At 44.1% G+C, this 14,485-nt stretch overlaps 1 protein-coding gene across 2 annotated transcripts in view; it reads left to right on the top strand.

The window, feature by feature from the left end:
- The window catches only part of SPTBN5 (spectrin beta, non-erythrocytic 5), a 347,370-nt gene that overhangs the window by 321,660 nt on the left and 11,225 nt on the right, over positions 1-14,485 (top strand). Inside the window, exons 59-66 of one of the 2 annotated variants that reach the window (XM_040332524.1) lie at positions 329-518; positions 4,606-4,782; positions 4,866-4,970; positions 5,860-6,660; positions 7,436-7,456; positions 7,998-8,090; positions 11,250-11,339; positions 12,558-12,614. In XM_040332524.1, coding sequence (XP_040188458.1) covers positions 329-518; positions 4,606-4,782; positions 4,866-4,970; positions 5,860-6,660; positions 7,436-7,456; positions 7,998-8,090; positions 11,250-11,339; positions 12,558-12,614 — 1,534 coding nt within the window. The remainder of the gene's footprint in view (positions 1-328; positions 519-4,605; positions 4,783-4,865; positions 4,971-5,859; positions 6,661-7,435; positions 7,457-7,997; positions 8,091-11,249; positions 11,340-12,557; positions 12,615-14,485) is intronic. The other variant, XM_040332525.1, reaches the window with a different exon arrangement.

The following is a 14,485-nucleotide window of genomic DNA, read 5'->3' on the forward strand; positions in this document are numbered from 1 at the left end:
AACAATATCAAATCCAAAGGGTAAAAGAGACATGGAGGTGACGGAAGACAGAATGCAGGTAGGAGTGCAGAGAGTTACAAGAATTGGTTACAGACAGAATGACACAAGGCTGGGACATGCTGGGAGCAGTCTGGGGCACACTGGGAGAAATAGGCTGGGAGCAAGTTGGAACACACTGAGAACAAGGCTTGAACACAAAGGGAGATATAGGAACACAGAGAATAAGAGAGACACAGGAAAAGCCTGGCACTGGAACATGGAAAAGGAGAGTGTGACACCTATACTTTGAAATGTTTTGTCTTGCATTTATGTTTTTTTTCTTCATCAGAATTTGGGGAAGAGAGATGCATGCTCTGTTGATATCAGAGGAACTGGCAAATGATGTGGCAGGCGCTGAACTACTAATTAAACGCCATGAAGAGTATAAGAGAGAGATTGACAAGCACTGGGTAAAATATGAGGACCTACAAAGAACAGGAAAGGCTTTGTTGGAGAAGCATCACTTCATGGCAATGGAGGTAGGCTTCTTATGTTATATATGTAGCACTACCCCCGGAGGAGCTGCTGGTTTGTTTTGGGTGGCACATTTACCTCGTGGCTCTTCCGAATTGCTAGGGGTGAATGGTGCATATAGCAATAGTAAAAGAATGTCCGCAACAAGTGTCTTTTCTGTGCTCTTTATTACCCAGCCGGGTTATAACAATGAACCGGTGATGAAAGAATAGAGTCTGGAAGGAGAACAGCAGATTCAGGCATAGTATTTGGAACAGTCCTGCTCCCATATGTAACACTTTCCACACCACTCCTACCTGAGTGGGCTTAGCGTACCCGGACAGGCCTCTCTCACTGACCTGGCAGCCGGAGTATCACTCGAACCTTTTGAGGAAAAGTCTCTGCCACAGACCCTCCTTGGAATGAACTTGGATTTGAGGAACAGCCTCTGCCACAATCTCTGATTGTAAATGCGGAGGCAATCCTCCTCGGAAGAATTAAGCCTGGATCTCCTTCTTAACGTCGCCCAGGTACCGACTGACAGGTGATCAATCCTTCAGTGTTCGGCTACCTTGATCCCTGGTGGTTTGTCAAAATCCTTTTTGACCGCCAGCCTCATATTGGCGCTCCTCAGACGGACTCCCCACCAAACAGCTCTACCGCTTGGGATCTTCAAAAGTGGGAACGCAGTCGATCACTGGGTCCCCGCCGTTGCTCAAACGTTTCCGGTCCCGGAACCAAGAACACTGCGTGGCACGCGTGCCCCGGCCAGGTAGGCCATAACGCCGGGGGCGCCATAAAGGTGGGTGCCACACTGAAAGAAGACCCAGACTCAATGGCGTCTGTCCCATAAGTACCCTCTCCCAGCATGCCCAGCGAGGACACTCCCTCCTGATTGGCTGCTGGAAAAGAACACCCAAGTCTCAACTCTGCTGCTGCCACCTGCCGCTCTGGGGTGGGATAGCACCCCAGTAACAACATAATGAGACCACAGCACAGCCAAGCTGAAACAGAGACCCTATTTGAACATTGTAATTTGGACCAGTCATTAGTACTCTGATTGCCCTCTAAATTTTAATAGCACCGGTACTTGGAAGTAACCAGGCGCTACACATATATATGTTTTACGTCACTTCCATTTTTATTCAAATCACTCTCACTCACTTTTTGCAAAAAGAAAAAAAAATGCTTTGCTTTACACTCCAGAATTTAAAGGCATCTACATTATATTTACTTTGCAAATTAAAATTTCTTAAGGTGTAATAAAGTACTGTCATTTTAGTTAAATCATTGCTTGGCCAAACAATAGTTATCTGCTTATAATATGCACTTAGGGGGTAATCCACAAACACCCGGCGCAAGGTAACTTTTGTCATTTAAGTTACACCGCCGCAAATTGCACAAGGTAGTGCCCGATCCACAAAGCACTTACCTTATAATTTGCAGCGGTGTAACTTAAAATCGTCCGGCGCAAGGCGTTCCTAATTTAATGGGGCGAGTCCCATTTAAATTAGGCGCGCTCCCGTGCCGGACGTACTGCGCATGCTCCCGACATCATTTTCCCGACGTGCTTTGCGCGGTTTTACGTTGCGCCGGGTTTTGAGAATCGCGACGGGCGTAAAAAAAAAATACGAGTTGCGGCGGGAAAAAAAAGAAGACACCGTCGCGGGAAAGAAGGTCTACTTTTACATGGTGTACTAACTTTACACCTTGTAAAAGCAGCCCTAAATTTGCGATAGCAAACTAATACTTACAGAGAAAAAACGAAGCTGAAAAGCTTCGTGGATCTCCGTAAGTGCTAATTTGCATACCCGACGCAGCATTTCGACTCGAAATGCCCCCAGCGGCAGCCGAGGTACTGCATCCTAAGATCCGACAGTGTAAGTCCGTTACACATGTCGGATCTTCTGTCTATCTATGTGAAACTGATTCTGTGGATCAGTTCCATAGATAGAAACAGGGATACGACGGCGTATCAGTAGATACGCTGGCGTATCCCTTTTGTGGATTACCCCCTTAGTTTTTCTTCAACATTATCCATCATTTTATATGACTGCTCTACCCAAAGCTAGATGGATACTGATGAGATGATTCACAAAATAGCCTCAAACAGCTTTTGGAGATTTTAGTTCACACATGTCAAACACAAGGCCCGTGAGCCAAATTCAGCCTGCCAGGCCTTGTTATGTGGTCCTTGCACCCAGCTTAAATGTGGCGAAACTTCTTTCCACCACCTCTTGCGCTCGCCCTCCGCTCCCGCTTCACACTGTCACTTTTAAACAGATAAGCTTTGCTCTCAGCGTCACCCAGGTGTAACAGATTCCTGCACACACTCACGGTGGCCAGATCTCCAGAGAGAGAATGATCTCCGTGCAAGGTGTGGTAGAGCCAATTACACAGGGAGGTACTAAAGGCAGGCCAGGCAGAGATTAGAGATGCAAGGAAGCTTTGAAGGGGGTTGGAGTTGGGATTGCACTCTGTTCATGATGCCCTCCTGATCCCTGCACTCTTTATGTAGTGCACCCCTGATCTCTGCATTGTATAAGTAGCGTTCTCATGAACTCTGCATTCTGTACATAATGCACCCCTGAACCCTCCACAATGTTGCAGCTCACACCTGAACTCTGCACTCTGTACATAGCTCACCCCTAAACCCTGCACTCAGTATGTAGCTCACCTCTGAACCCTGCACTCTGTACATAGCACATCCCTGAACTCTGCACTCTGTACATAGCACACCCCTGAACCCTGCACTCTGTATGTAATTCACTCCTGAACACTGCACTCTGTACGTAATTTACTTGTGAACCCTGCACTCTGTATGTAGCGCATCCCAGATACAACTGGCCTTTGAGGGCAGCCATACTGCTAATGTGGCCCACAATGAAATTGAGTTTGACACCCCTGTTATAGTTGGTAAGATTTCTGCAGCATTGTTTGTTCACAAGAGGGTTCTCAAGAGATATTCAAAAAATAGCATGTCATAAAACTTGCCTGCAACTATGTAAAACTGGATTATCAGTTTCAGGTGAACTTGTCTTTAAAGGGGTTGTAAAGGTAAAAAAAAAAATCCCTAAATAGCTTCCTTTACCTTAGTGCAGTCCTCCTTCACTTACCTCATCCTTTGATTTTGCTTTTAAATGTCCTTATTTCTTCTGAGAAATCCTCACTTCCTGTTCTTCTGTCTGTAACTACACACAGTAATCTGAGGCTTTCTCCCTGGTGTGGAGAAGCCTCTTGAGGGGGAGGGGGGCGAGCAGGAGGGTCAGGACTAAGGTGACCACGTGTCCCGGACTGCCCGGGACAGTCCCGCATTTTACAGGTCTGTCCCAGGTCCCGGGCACCTTCATTCCAGGACAATACAGTGTCCCGGAATGAAGCTGACACAGCCACCTCTATCTGTTGGTCCCAAAATAGGCCACCACATAGCTGCTTTACTCACTGACAGCACTTGTCCTGGCCGGGAATGTCTGGAGAGGCACAATCCCCACCCCCTTTTTGTGATTGGAGAAATAATAAATCCCACCTCTTGTGTCTAATCACAGCAGGGCAGTGTAAAGCCAGTGTTGGAACAAAGTAAAACGGGTCTTGGCCAGTCAGGACACGTACTGTCAGTGAGTAAAGTGGCGATGCGGCTTCCTTTTTTGGGGGCGTGATCAGTTCTTCTGGGTAGAGCACGCATCCGCTGATTTTTGGGAAGGAGGTCCCTGAATGGCCGTTTGGAAATGTGGTCACCCTAGTCAGGACGCTCTCTACTTTGCAGATAGAGAAAGGAGCTGTGTGTTAGTGGGCATCCTGACACTCCTGCTCGCCCCCTCCCCCCTCAAGAGGCTTTCTCCACACCAGGGAGAAAGCCCTGCATTACTGTGTGTAGTTACAGACAGAAGAACAGGAAGTGAGGATTTCTCAGAAGAAATAAGGACATTTAAAAGCAAAATGGAAGGATGAGGTAAGTGAAGGAGGACTGCACTAAGGTAAAGGAAGCTATTTAGGGAAATTCTTTTTTACCTTTGAAACCCCTTTAACTCTGTCAGTGTCCTGGTTTCAGACTACATTAAAACTCAAAAAAAAATCTGTTTGGGGCTATTGATTTATTGTTGTTTGAAATTTTAGATTGGAGAAAAGGTTGAAGAGCTTTCGGAGCTGATGGACCTGGTCTTTGACACCTGGAAGAGGAGGAGGGAAATCTATGAAGAAAATCTTGAGATCCAGTTGCTGTTTAGAGATATAGAACAAGCTGATGGGTGGCTGAACTCTAGAGAACCATATCTTCTTGATCAAAATTATGGGGTGAGGTTCTCCATATGACGACTTTTCTATTTAGTCATGTGGCTCATATTTTGTCATATGTAAACCATATTGTTTTCTTGAAGGATTCTGTGGCCCACGTTGAAAAGCTGCTAAAGAAGCAGGAGGACTTTGAAAAGATGCTTATGGCACATGGGGAAAAGTTTGAAATGCTGAAGAAGATAACAAAGGTAAAAGAAGCTTTTGTGTTCTTCATCACATTTGTCTATAATCATTTCTCTGGATTTCCTCTTGAAATAATTCTCCTGGCTGAGTGTATGTTTGGTTAGAAATAACTCACCACTATTTTGCAGGTTTTGGAGGGCCGTCTTCTAGCAGTTCTGTTTTCTGAATTCACTTACAGTATATCAGTATATTTACTAAGGTCCTAAAAATATTTTTTCAGTGTGCATAAAAGTAGACCAGTGCACACAAACAGGGGTTGTAAAATGAAGTCATCGTTTTCAGGCATTGTCACTAGACCCAACATCAATTTGGTTCATCTAGGATGAGGGTCTGGTATAGAAGACAGGAACAAACAGAACTAATCAGCCTGAAGCTGTAATTTACTGGCAATTTAAACAGCATTTTTTCTTTGTAAGTTTTGTCAGTTTTTATGCAGTAGACTGTATACATTGGACAGATGTGCCAATTCACAGGCAAATTAAGGACATCCCCCAGGCACATTATTTAAAGGAATTTTGGCATTTGGCATTAATGTTGCTTTAGAATAGAATATATTTTTTTTAAATGTTTATGCTTTAGTACATGTTGCCCAAGGTAATGTCCACCCCCCCCCCCCCTCCAATTTAATTTGTTTGCCAATGCACTGTCTATTAGCCTAGAAAATGGCTACAACTGTTTTTAACACTCAGATTACATTGACTTGAAAAGTAATGTTCACCAAACCTGCCTTATCTACAAAATGTGATTATATATTTCAGGGGTTGACATAACTTATCTCTGGGTATAAGTTATGTATATTACATATATATTATGTACAGTGTATCTATGTCACTTGTTACACTTGCTAAATAAATACTGTTAATTACATACTACTTGATTTACCTCTATTCACAGCGAGAACAGAACTTGCATCATGGGCACATCAACCTACAAGAAAAGGAACAGAAAAAAATGGAGCCCTTCTTCCGCTTGCCTTCTCTAAAGAGGAAGCCTTCTGAGAGAAGAATTTTCCCTCCAAAACAGTTTGATAGGGGAAGTGCAAAGAGATCTTCTCTGGAGCCGCCAAGTCCCCTGCAGTCAAAGCCAACAGATATTACTGGAACTTTCCCAAATATCTTTGATTCCAAGGTCAACAAACCTGAAACAGTCAAGGAATCTGAAACTGTTACAACCACAAATCCTCTTGATCTAAAAATTCCTTCTTTGGACATGACGGTCTTAACGTCTTCTGAGAAGACTTCTGAGAGAAGAATTTTCACTCCAAAACACTTTGATAGGGAAAGTGCAAAGATATCTTCTATGGAGCCACTGAGTCCCATGCAGTCAAAGCCAACAGACATCGCCGGAACTTTTCCAAATATCTTTGATTCCAAGGTCAACAAACTCGAAACCAAGGAACCTGAAGAAGTTACCACCGCAAATCTTCTTGATCTTAGGATTCCTTCTTTGAACATGACTGTCTTGACTTCTTCACAGCCACCAGAAATAACCCCCCAGCAGCCCTCTACAGCAGCACCGACTTACCAGTTCTCCAAGGTGCCAGTCACAGAGACTTACCAGGCTGATGGCCCATTAATTTCTTTAGAAGACACCAGCCATCAGCCTATAGGAATAACCCAAATTAAATCAACTTATGTACCCACAAAACACTCAGTGAATACCCCTTTCTCAGAGATTGCCCACAGCATTGATTTGGTGAGTACAGTTTTGGCTTCAGTGCCATTGTGCATTTGACGTAAACCAGTCACAAGAGAACTGAAGGGGCTGTCATGGCTAACCTGTTTTTGAACATAGTAGTTGCCTAACTGTTATACTAACCCAGTGGCTCTAATGATTTCCGACTCACTGGTCTGGAACACATATAAAGTCCAGGATATTATAAATTTGGGGGTCCTTATCTGTTGGTTTGTTAAAGGCCAGTGACTCAAAGTGTTGAAGCCAGAGGATCAGCATGACAACTAGGCAAATTTCATTTTCGGTGCCAGAGGACAGCAGTGACAGCATTCATGTTTTTCCTTTGACAGATTTACCTCACACCTATGTTTGCTTTTTTGTTCTTCCAAAATATTTTTATTGGAAAGTATTTTTAACATTCCAACCAAAATTACAAAGCAGTACACTGTGTCGTATGGTACAGAAATAAAGGTTACAAATGCATCAGGGTTTAAAGGTTTTATTGATGTCAGCTGGTCCTTTTGTGGCAGGGCTGAAATGCAGTGAAAATGTTTTTTTTTTTAGGTATTTAGTTCATTTTCATGGCAAAGGCAGACTTTGCAATTAATTGCAATTCATCGGATCACTCTTCATAACATATATGCAAATTGCCATCATAAAAACGGAGGCAGCAGACTTTGTGAAAATTAATATTTGTGTCATTCTCCAAACTTTTGGCCAGGGATGTATTTCTGTGTCTCCAGCTGGGCTTTAAATCAATGCATAATTCTAAATGTTTTTTTATTTAATCTTTAAGGTATGCGGAATGACCAATAAGGTATGGCATTACATACAGTAACTAATGACATCCAAAAATAGACATTAAACCCATCACTTCAAATAGGCAGCAGTTATCAGCGAGAAAGCTAACAAAGTTCCTTAACAGCCATATGGAAAAAAATATCAACTGTAGGTTATTGCCTCCACATCCAATAAAGCCTGTTTTCAAACAGAACTGTGGTGGGAACCTCAAATTATAAAAGACAAATAGTTTTATGGGTCATACCAATAACCTATAAAGAAATAGGAATAGGGTGAGACCAACGTGACCCTAACTAGCAGGTACCGAGCCAATGATAGATAGGGAACATCACGTATATGTCTCAGTCATGGCTCTCTTCCCCGATATTGCACCTATTAACCATCAAGGATTTTTTCTGGTTAATATAGAAAAATGGATGACACCTTAGGTGTCCGGAAGAGATGGAAATAGGGAGGTGGGATGTGAAGGGGAAAAAAATCACATTGATTTGGGTTACTGCATTTGAGTTTTGGTACATCATCTTACTGTGTAAGGTCATATGTGTTTTTGTTCACAGAAGGTCACACCTTTGATTGAAATCAGGGATGAACGTTCAAATATCCCAGTTCTGCCTACACCAGCTCCTGAAATTAATCCCGTCTCCAATTTGGTAAGTGAAACTTGTGTAGTATTTTTTTAATTATCTAAAAACTACTTGCAGCTGAAATATCTGGTAGGATTAGAGAGAAACAATTCTCAAGTTTGAGCATATTTAAAAAATTGTTGATGTTTAAAGCATAATGTGATTTTATTGTTTCACACAAACCTGTTGCACTATTGTATAGATATAAGGCACCATAAAATACTCATATGAATGGTCCCAAAAGTATATATATTATGCTTCTGCTTGCGTGGGGAAGCTGTAAATGGGACTTTTGGGCTGAAGGGTTAAGGGAGGATACTGGGGCAGGTCAAAAGCTCTGCATCATTATAGTGGCATGTGCTCTGCAAAGATGTCAATGCTTCTGTTGGCTTTTCTTTATCTTGGCTGATACACGAGAGACTGTCACAGCAAAGCTAACCTAGAATGTATGCTTATATAAGAGGTTAAAAAAAAATGTATCCCTTTTATGGAGGACAGTGCCTGAGACAAGGACATTTAGTGCCCTGGGAAAAGATGCCAAACTATACCATTTACATATATATTGTACATTTGCATCAGTCCCTGCCCTCAGGGAGCTTACAAACTAAGGGCCAGATTCACAGAAAACTCCGGCGGCGTAGCGTATAGTCTTTACGTTACACCGCCGCAAGTTTTCAGCATAAGTGCCTGATTCACAAAGCACTTACCTGTAAACTTGCGGCGGTGTAACGTAAAGACGTCCAGCGCAAGCCCGTCTAATTCAAATGGGGGGTGTACCATTTAAATTAGGCGCGCTCCCGCGCCGAACGTTCTGCGCATGCTCCGTTAGTAAATTTCCCGACGTGCTTTGCGCGAAATTACGGCGCCCCGACGTGTTTGTGAATGGCGACGTGCGTAACGTACTTACGCCGAAAAAAAAAATTTAAATTCGACGCGGGAACGACGGCCATGCTTTAACATGGGCTGTGTAAAGTTAAGGCATGAAAAAACATGACTAACTTTGCGACGGGAAAAAAAGACTTGCTACGACGTAACGAACGCGCGTACCTTCGTGGATCGCCGTAAAAGCTAATTTGCATACCCGACACTGGAAAACGACGCAAACTCCACCCAGCGGCGGCCAAAGTATTGCATCCTAAGATCCGACAGTGTAAGTCAATTACACCTGTCGGATCTTAGGGTTATCTATGCGGAACTGATTCTATGAATCAGCCGCATAGATACTCTCAGAGATACAACGGTGTATCAGGAGATACGCCGTCGTATCTCTTCTGTGAATCTGGCCCTAAGGTCCCTAACTCACATTCATACTATGACCAAGTTAGACAGGAGCCAATTAACCTACCAGCATGTCTGGAGTGTGGGAGGAAACTGGAGTACCCGGAGAAAACCCACACAAGTACAGGGAGAACATGCAAACTCTGTGCAGGTAGTGCCATGATTGGGATTTGAACCGACAAACCTAGTGCTATGAGGAAGTGATAACTACTTAGCAATTACAGCTGCAAGTCATTTTGGGTATGTCTCTACCAGCTTTGCACATCTGGAGAGTAACTTTTTTTGCCCATTCTTCTTTGCTAAATAGCTCAAGGTCTCCATCCAATCATCAGATTGGATGGAGAGTGTCTGTAAACAGTAATTTTCAAGTCCTGCCACAGAGTCTCTTTTGGATTTAGGTCTGAAATTTGACTGGGCCATTCTTACACATGAATATGTTTTGATCTAAGGCATTCCGTTGTAGCTCTGGCTGTATGTTTAGGGTCGTTGTCCTGCTGGAAGTTGAACCTCTGCCCCAGTCTAAAGTCTTTTGCAGACTCTTACAGGTTTTCTTCTAAGATTGCCCTGTATTTGGCTCCATCTATCTTCCCATCAACTCTGACCAGCTTCCCTGCTGAAGAAAAGCATCCCCACAACATGATGCTGCCACCACCATGTTTCACGGTGGTGATGGTGTGTTCAGGGTGATTTGCACTGTCAGGCCGCGTACACACGGTCGGACAAAACCGATGAGAATGGACCGAGGTTTAGTTTCATCGGTTCAAACCGACCATGTGTATAGCCCATCGGTCTATTGTCCTTTGGTCCAAAATTTTAAAACATGCTTTAAAATCGACCCGATGGACCGCTGCCTGATCGGTCCAAACCGATGGTTAGTACAGAAAGCACCGGTTCAAAACCCGCGCATGCTCAGAATCAAGTCGACGCATGCTTGGAAGCCTTGAACTTCGTTTTATTCTGCACGTCGTGTGTTTGACGTCACCGCGTTCTGACCCGATCAGTTTTTGGAACAGTGGTGTGTACGCATATCAGACCATCAGGCCACTTCAGCGGTGAACCGATGGAAATGGCCTGTCGGACCATTCTCATCGGTTTGGAACGACCATGTGTACTAGGCCTAGGTTTTCCACCACACATAGCGTTTTGCTTTTTGGCCAAAAAGTTTAATTCTGGTCTCATCTGACCAGAGCACCTTCTTTCACGTTTGTTGTGTCCCCCCACGTGGCTTTTCGCAAACTACAAACAGAACTTCTTTTGGCTTTCTTCTTGCCACTCTTAAAGTCCAGACTAATAATAGTCTTATGGACAGATTTTCCCACCTGAGCTGTGGATCTTTGCAGCTCCTCCAGAGTTACCATGGGCCTCTTGGCTGCTTCTCTGATTAATGCTCTCCTTGTCCAGGCTGTCAGTTTAGTTGTACGGCCATGTAGGTTTGCAGTTGTGCCATTTCCAGATGATGGATTGAACAGTGGTCCGTGAGATGTTCAAAGCTTGGGATATTTTTCATAACCTAACCCTGCTTTAAACTTCACAAATTTATCCCTGACCTGCCTAGTGTGTTCCTTGGCCTTCAAGATGCTGTTTGTTCTCTAACAAACCTCTGGGGGCTTCACATAACAGCTTTATTTATACTGAGATTAAATTACACACAAGTGGACTCTATTTACTAATTAGGTGATCAGCCTTGGCAAACCAACTACCTGACTAATACACTGTAGGCAACCTGCTCACATGCATGAGGCCTATGGTATTAAGAAGATTTTTGTTGACGGGTAAAGAGAGGTGTTTTTTTTTCACAGCATACTATATTAGTGTAACAGAGTGGGGTCATCCTGCTTTGGAGATCATCAGTCTCTGCCTCAGCATGATTTCTGTAGTCCGCATGACTTCTTTGTTTTCATTATTCAGGAGGTGAAGGCTCAGCCCCCAACGGAGCTTAAGCTGTACTCCCCAAGTGTACCTTTAAAAACACCCGATTTGTCACCAAAATCCCCTTTGGTAAGTACAGTAGATCTTAATGGTCATGCACCTCTATGAACTGCGGTAAAGTGTATGACAAATCAAAATAGATTACGGGCTAGATTCAGAAAGAAGTTACGTTGGCGTATCTGTTGATACGCCACGTAACTTCTAGGATGCGCCGGCGTATCTTTTTTCTGTATTCAGAAAGCAAGATACGCCGTAATTTTCCTAAGATACGACCGACGTAAGTCTCTTACGCCGTCGTATCTTAGTTGCATATTTACGCTGGCCGCTAGGTGGCGCTTCCGTAGATTTACGTGTAGAATATGCAAATTAGGTAGATACGCTGATTCACGAACATAGTTGCGCCCGGCGTATCTATATGCGTCATTTACGTAAGGCGTCGGACCGGCGTAAAGTTACCCCTGCTATATGAGGCGTACGCAATGTTAAGTATTGACTTCGGGACAGCGTCAAATTTTCCGTCGTTTACGCCGTTTGCGTAAAATGTTCGCGAATAGGACTTTGCGTAAGTTACGTTCACGTCGAAAGCATTGACGATTTGCGACGTGATTTCGAGCATGCTCACTGGTATACGTCCACAGACGGTGCATGCGCCGTTCGAAAACAGTGTCAATTACGTGGGGTCATGATAGTTTAACATAAAACACGCCCACTACCAGCCAAATTTGAATTAGGCGGGCTTACGCCGACACATTTAAACTACGCCGCCGTAACTTAGGGCGCAAGTTCTTTCTGAATACGGAACTTGCGCCCTAAGTTACGGCGGCGTAGTGTATCTGAGATACGCTACACCCGCCGATAGATACGATAATGTACCTGAATCTAGCCCTATCTTTTTATTTTACATCGGTTTTTATGCATTTTCTTCCAAGATACATGTAAATTAACATGCACTTGTTATATGTGACCTGCCATTGCTAGCTTACTTGTAAAAGTTCTAGTTAACTGGTTGTGTCTGGCTTCAGCATTTTCTTGTGTCAGATATAGCAAAAGCATGGTCTGAGTGTCAGTGCCTAAAATCCATATCTCTATAATTATTTCCAGTCAGAGCCAATGCAGCAGACTGATAACCAGGAAACTAGCATTGCCAAAAGCAGAGATCGGCAATGGCAGCTTCCATAATTCTCTTATGGCATGTGCACTTACCTGTTCTGCAGAGCTGCCCTTTCCATGGTTGGTCTTGTCGCCCTCATATCATTCTGAATTGGTGAGTGTTTTTATTTTTTGCAGACTCCCACAGTTAATGGATTCTTGGAGACCAAACAGAAATTCCTGTCAGGTGGAAAGGTACAGTAATGAGCTATACATAGTGACATGGATGTGTGATTTTTGTTTGATACAGAAGTAGAGGCAGTGTGATTGTCTTCTGCTTATTGCTCAGTACCTGTATTCTGGGAATTCCATAGAGCAGGTAAACCACACAGGAACCCAAAACAATCATTCTAACATTTTAGTTTAATGGCCATTTTTCATTCATCCCCTTCTTGTATGTTACCAGGGCAGAGTACAAGATTAGGCGAGGAAGGGCTGGGCATTACTGGCTCTTGTATTTACTGAGAACTTATTGGGACCGTTTGCTCTGGCTTCACACATCTGCCTTTTTAACAGCCTCTCAAAACAGCACCAGTGCCAGGGAGGGACTGGCCATTGGGACTACAGGGAGTTTCCCGGTGGGCCAATGGCTCAGTGGGCCGGCTTCAGTGACAGCAGAATGCCGCCCCCCTCTGCTCCTCTGTCTCTCCCTTCCCACAGCGCTCACCTCCTCTCCCTTCCCGCAGTGCTCACCTGGGGGGGAACAGAGAAGCAGGGGAGGACCAGAGGAGCAGGGACAACGACAGAGGAGCATGGGGAAGGGGACAGACAGCTGACTCAACAGCTATGGCCTGGGAGTTTCTCACTTCTGCCTAATCTTGTCCCATAAGGGGGAGCACCGAACTGATTCTTTGCCCCGGGTGAAATAATGTCTAGCTTCCCCACTGGTACTGCCTATAAAAGTACCAGTACCAGCCGTTCTACTCTAATAAAGTAGAACGGCTAGTGAAGGTGGAGAGGGGGCTTGGGTGGCCGGGGGGGGGGGTTGCGGGAGGTGTCCGGCCATCATGGGAAAGACCTGTCAAAGTGGGCCAATCTGGATGAAGTCCAGGGCCAAATTTTTGTCCCAGTCCAGCCCTGACCAGTGCTATTCATACCCATCACTACATGGCCAAAATGATGTGAACACTCCAAAAGTGGCCTGCACAGAGCCCTGGCCTCAACCCTATTGTAAAATGAAAGGTCTTTACCCCTCCCAAAAAATTCTGGAAGAAGCACCCATCAGGATGTGTCTCGAAACTGTATCTTCATAAAGTAGATGCATTTATGTACAATGTTAAGGGTTTACCGCCCATGTTTATGTGGTCAGCATCAGAGGCAGCTGGTTGGTTACCACTTACCCCTATCTATATAGCCGTCCGTGCTTCCCTCCGGGCGATTGGCGGCGTGGTCTGGCCAGGGCCCAGGCTGAGACTGCACATATTTTTTCATTAGTGGATTTGCAGCGATGCGCAGCTTGTGGGACTTCTTCACTACATACTAGAATATACCCTATCATACTTGCTGGAGATCTTCACAACATAGAGGCACAACTCTCCATATTTGGTGGAGTTGCCCTCGAATCATAGCCCTCTGCATTACTGTTTTTGACATCTAATTTAACTGTTATTGCATGACATATCAGAACATCCTCCAAGTAGCCTTTCTGTCTCTGAATCCGGCCTTCCTATGGTCAACCAAACGCTCTGTCTTTAGTTTTAGTTTTTTAGCAGTTAAAATCTCTGGCCATCCCTACCCTGGTTTGAAGCCCTACATGCCCATAAAGAGGGGAAGATAGCCCAAAACACGGTTACCACTGAACGGTATCGTTCAATGTGGAGAATCTACTAAATTCAAATCCTATTTTCCTAGAAACCCCTCCGAATCCAATAGGATTAGCTTGGATCGTATCTAGGTCTCTACATCAGTTGCACCATGATTCCCCACCACCCCCTTCTTTTTTTTATCTCTTTTTCTTCTAATTTTTTTCATTTTTTCTCTCTCTACTAATTCTATCGCTACTTTTTTTTAACAAACTTATCAGTCTTCATTCAGGGGCTATCCCGCACCTTTATAGGAAAAGTCTA

This window comes from Rana temporaria, chromosome 13 (genome assembly GCF_905171775.1).
Source record: "Rana temporaria chromosome 13, aRanTem1.1, whole genome shotgun sequence".
Taxonomy (NCBI): domain Eukaryota; kingdom Metazoa; phylum Chordata; class Amphibia; order Anura; family Ranidae; genus Rana; species Rana temporaria.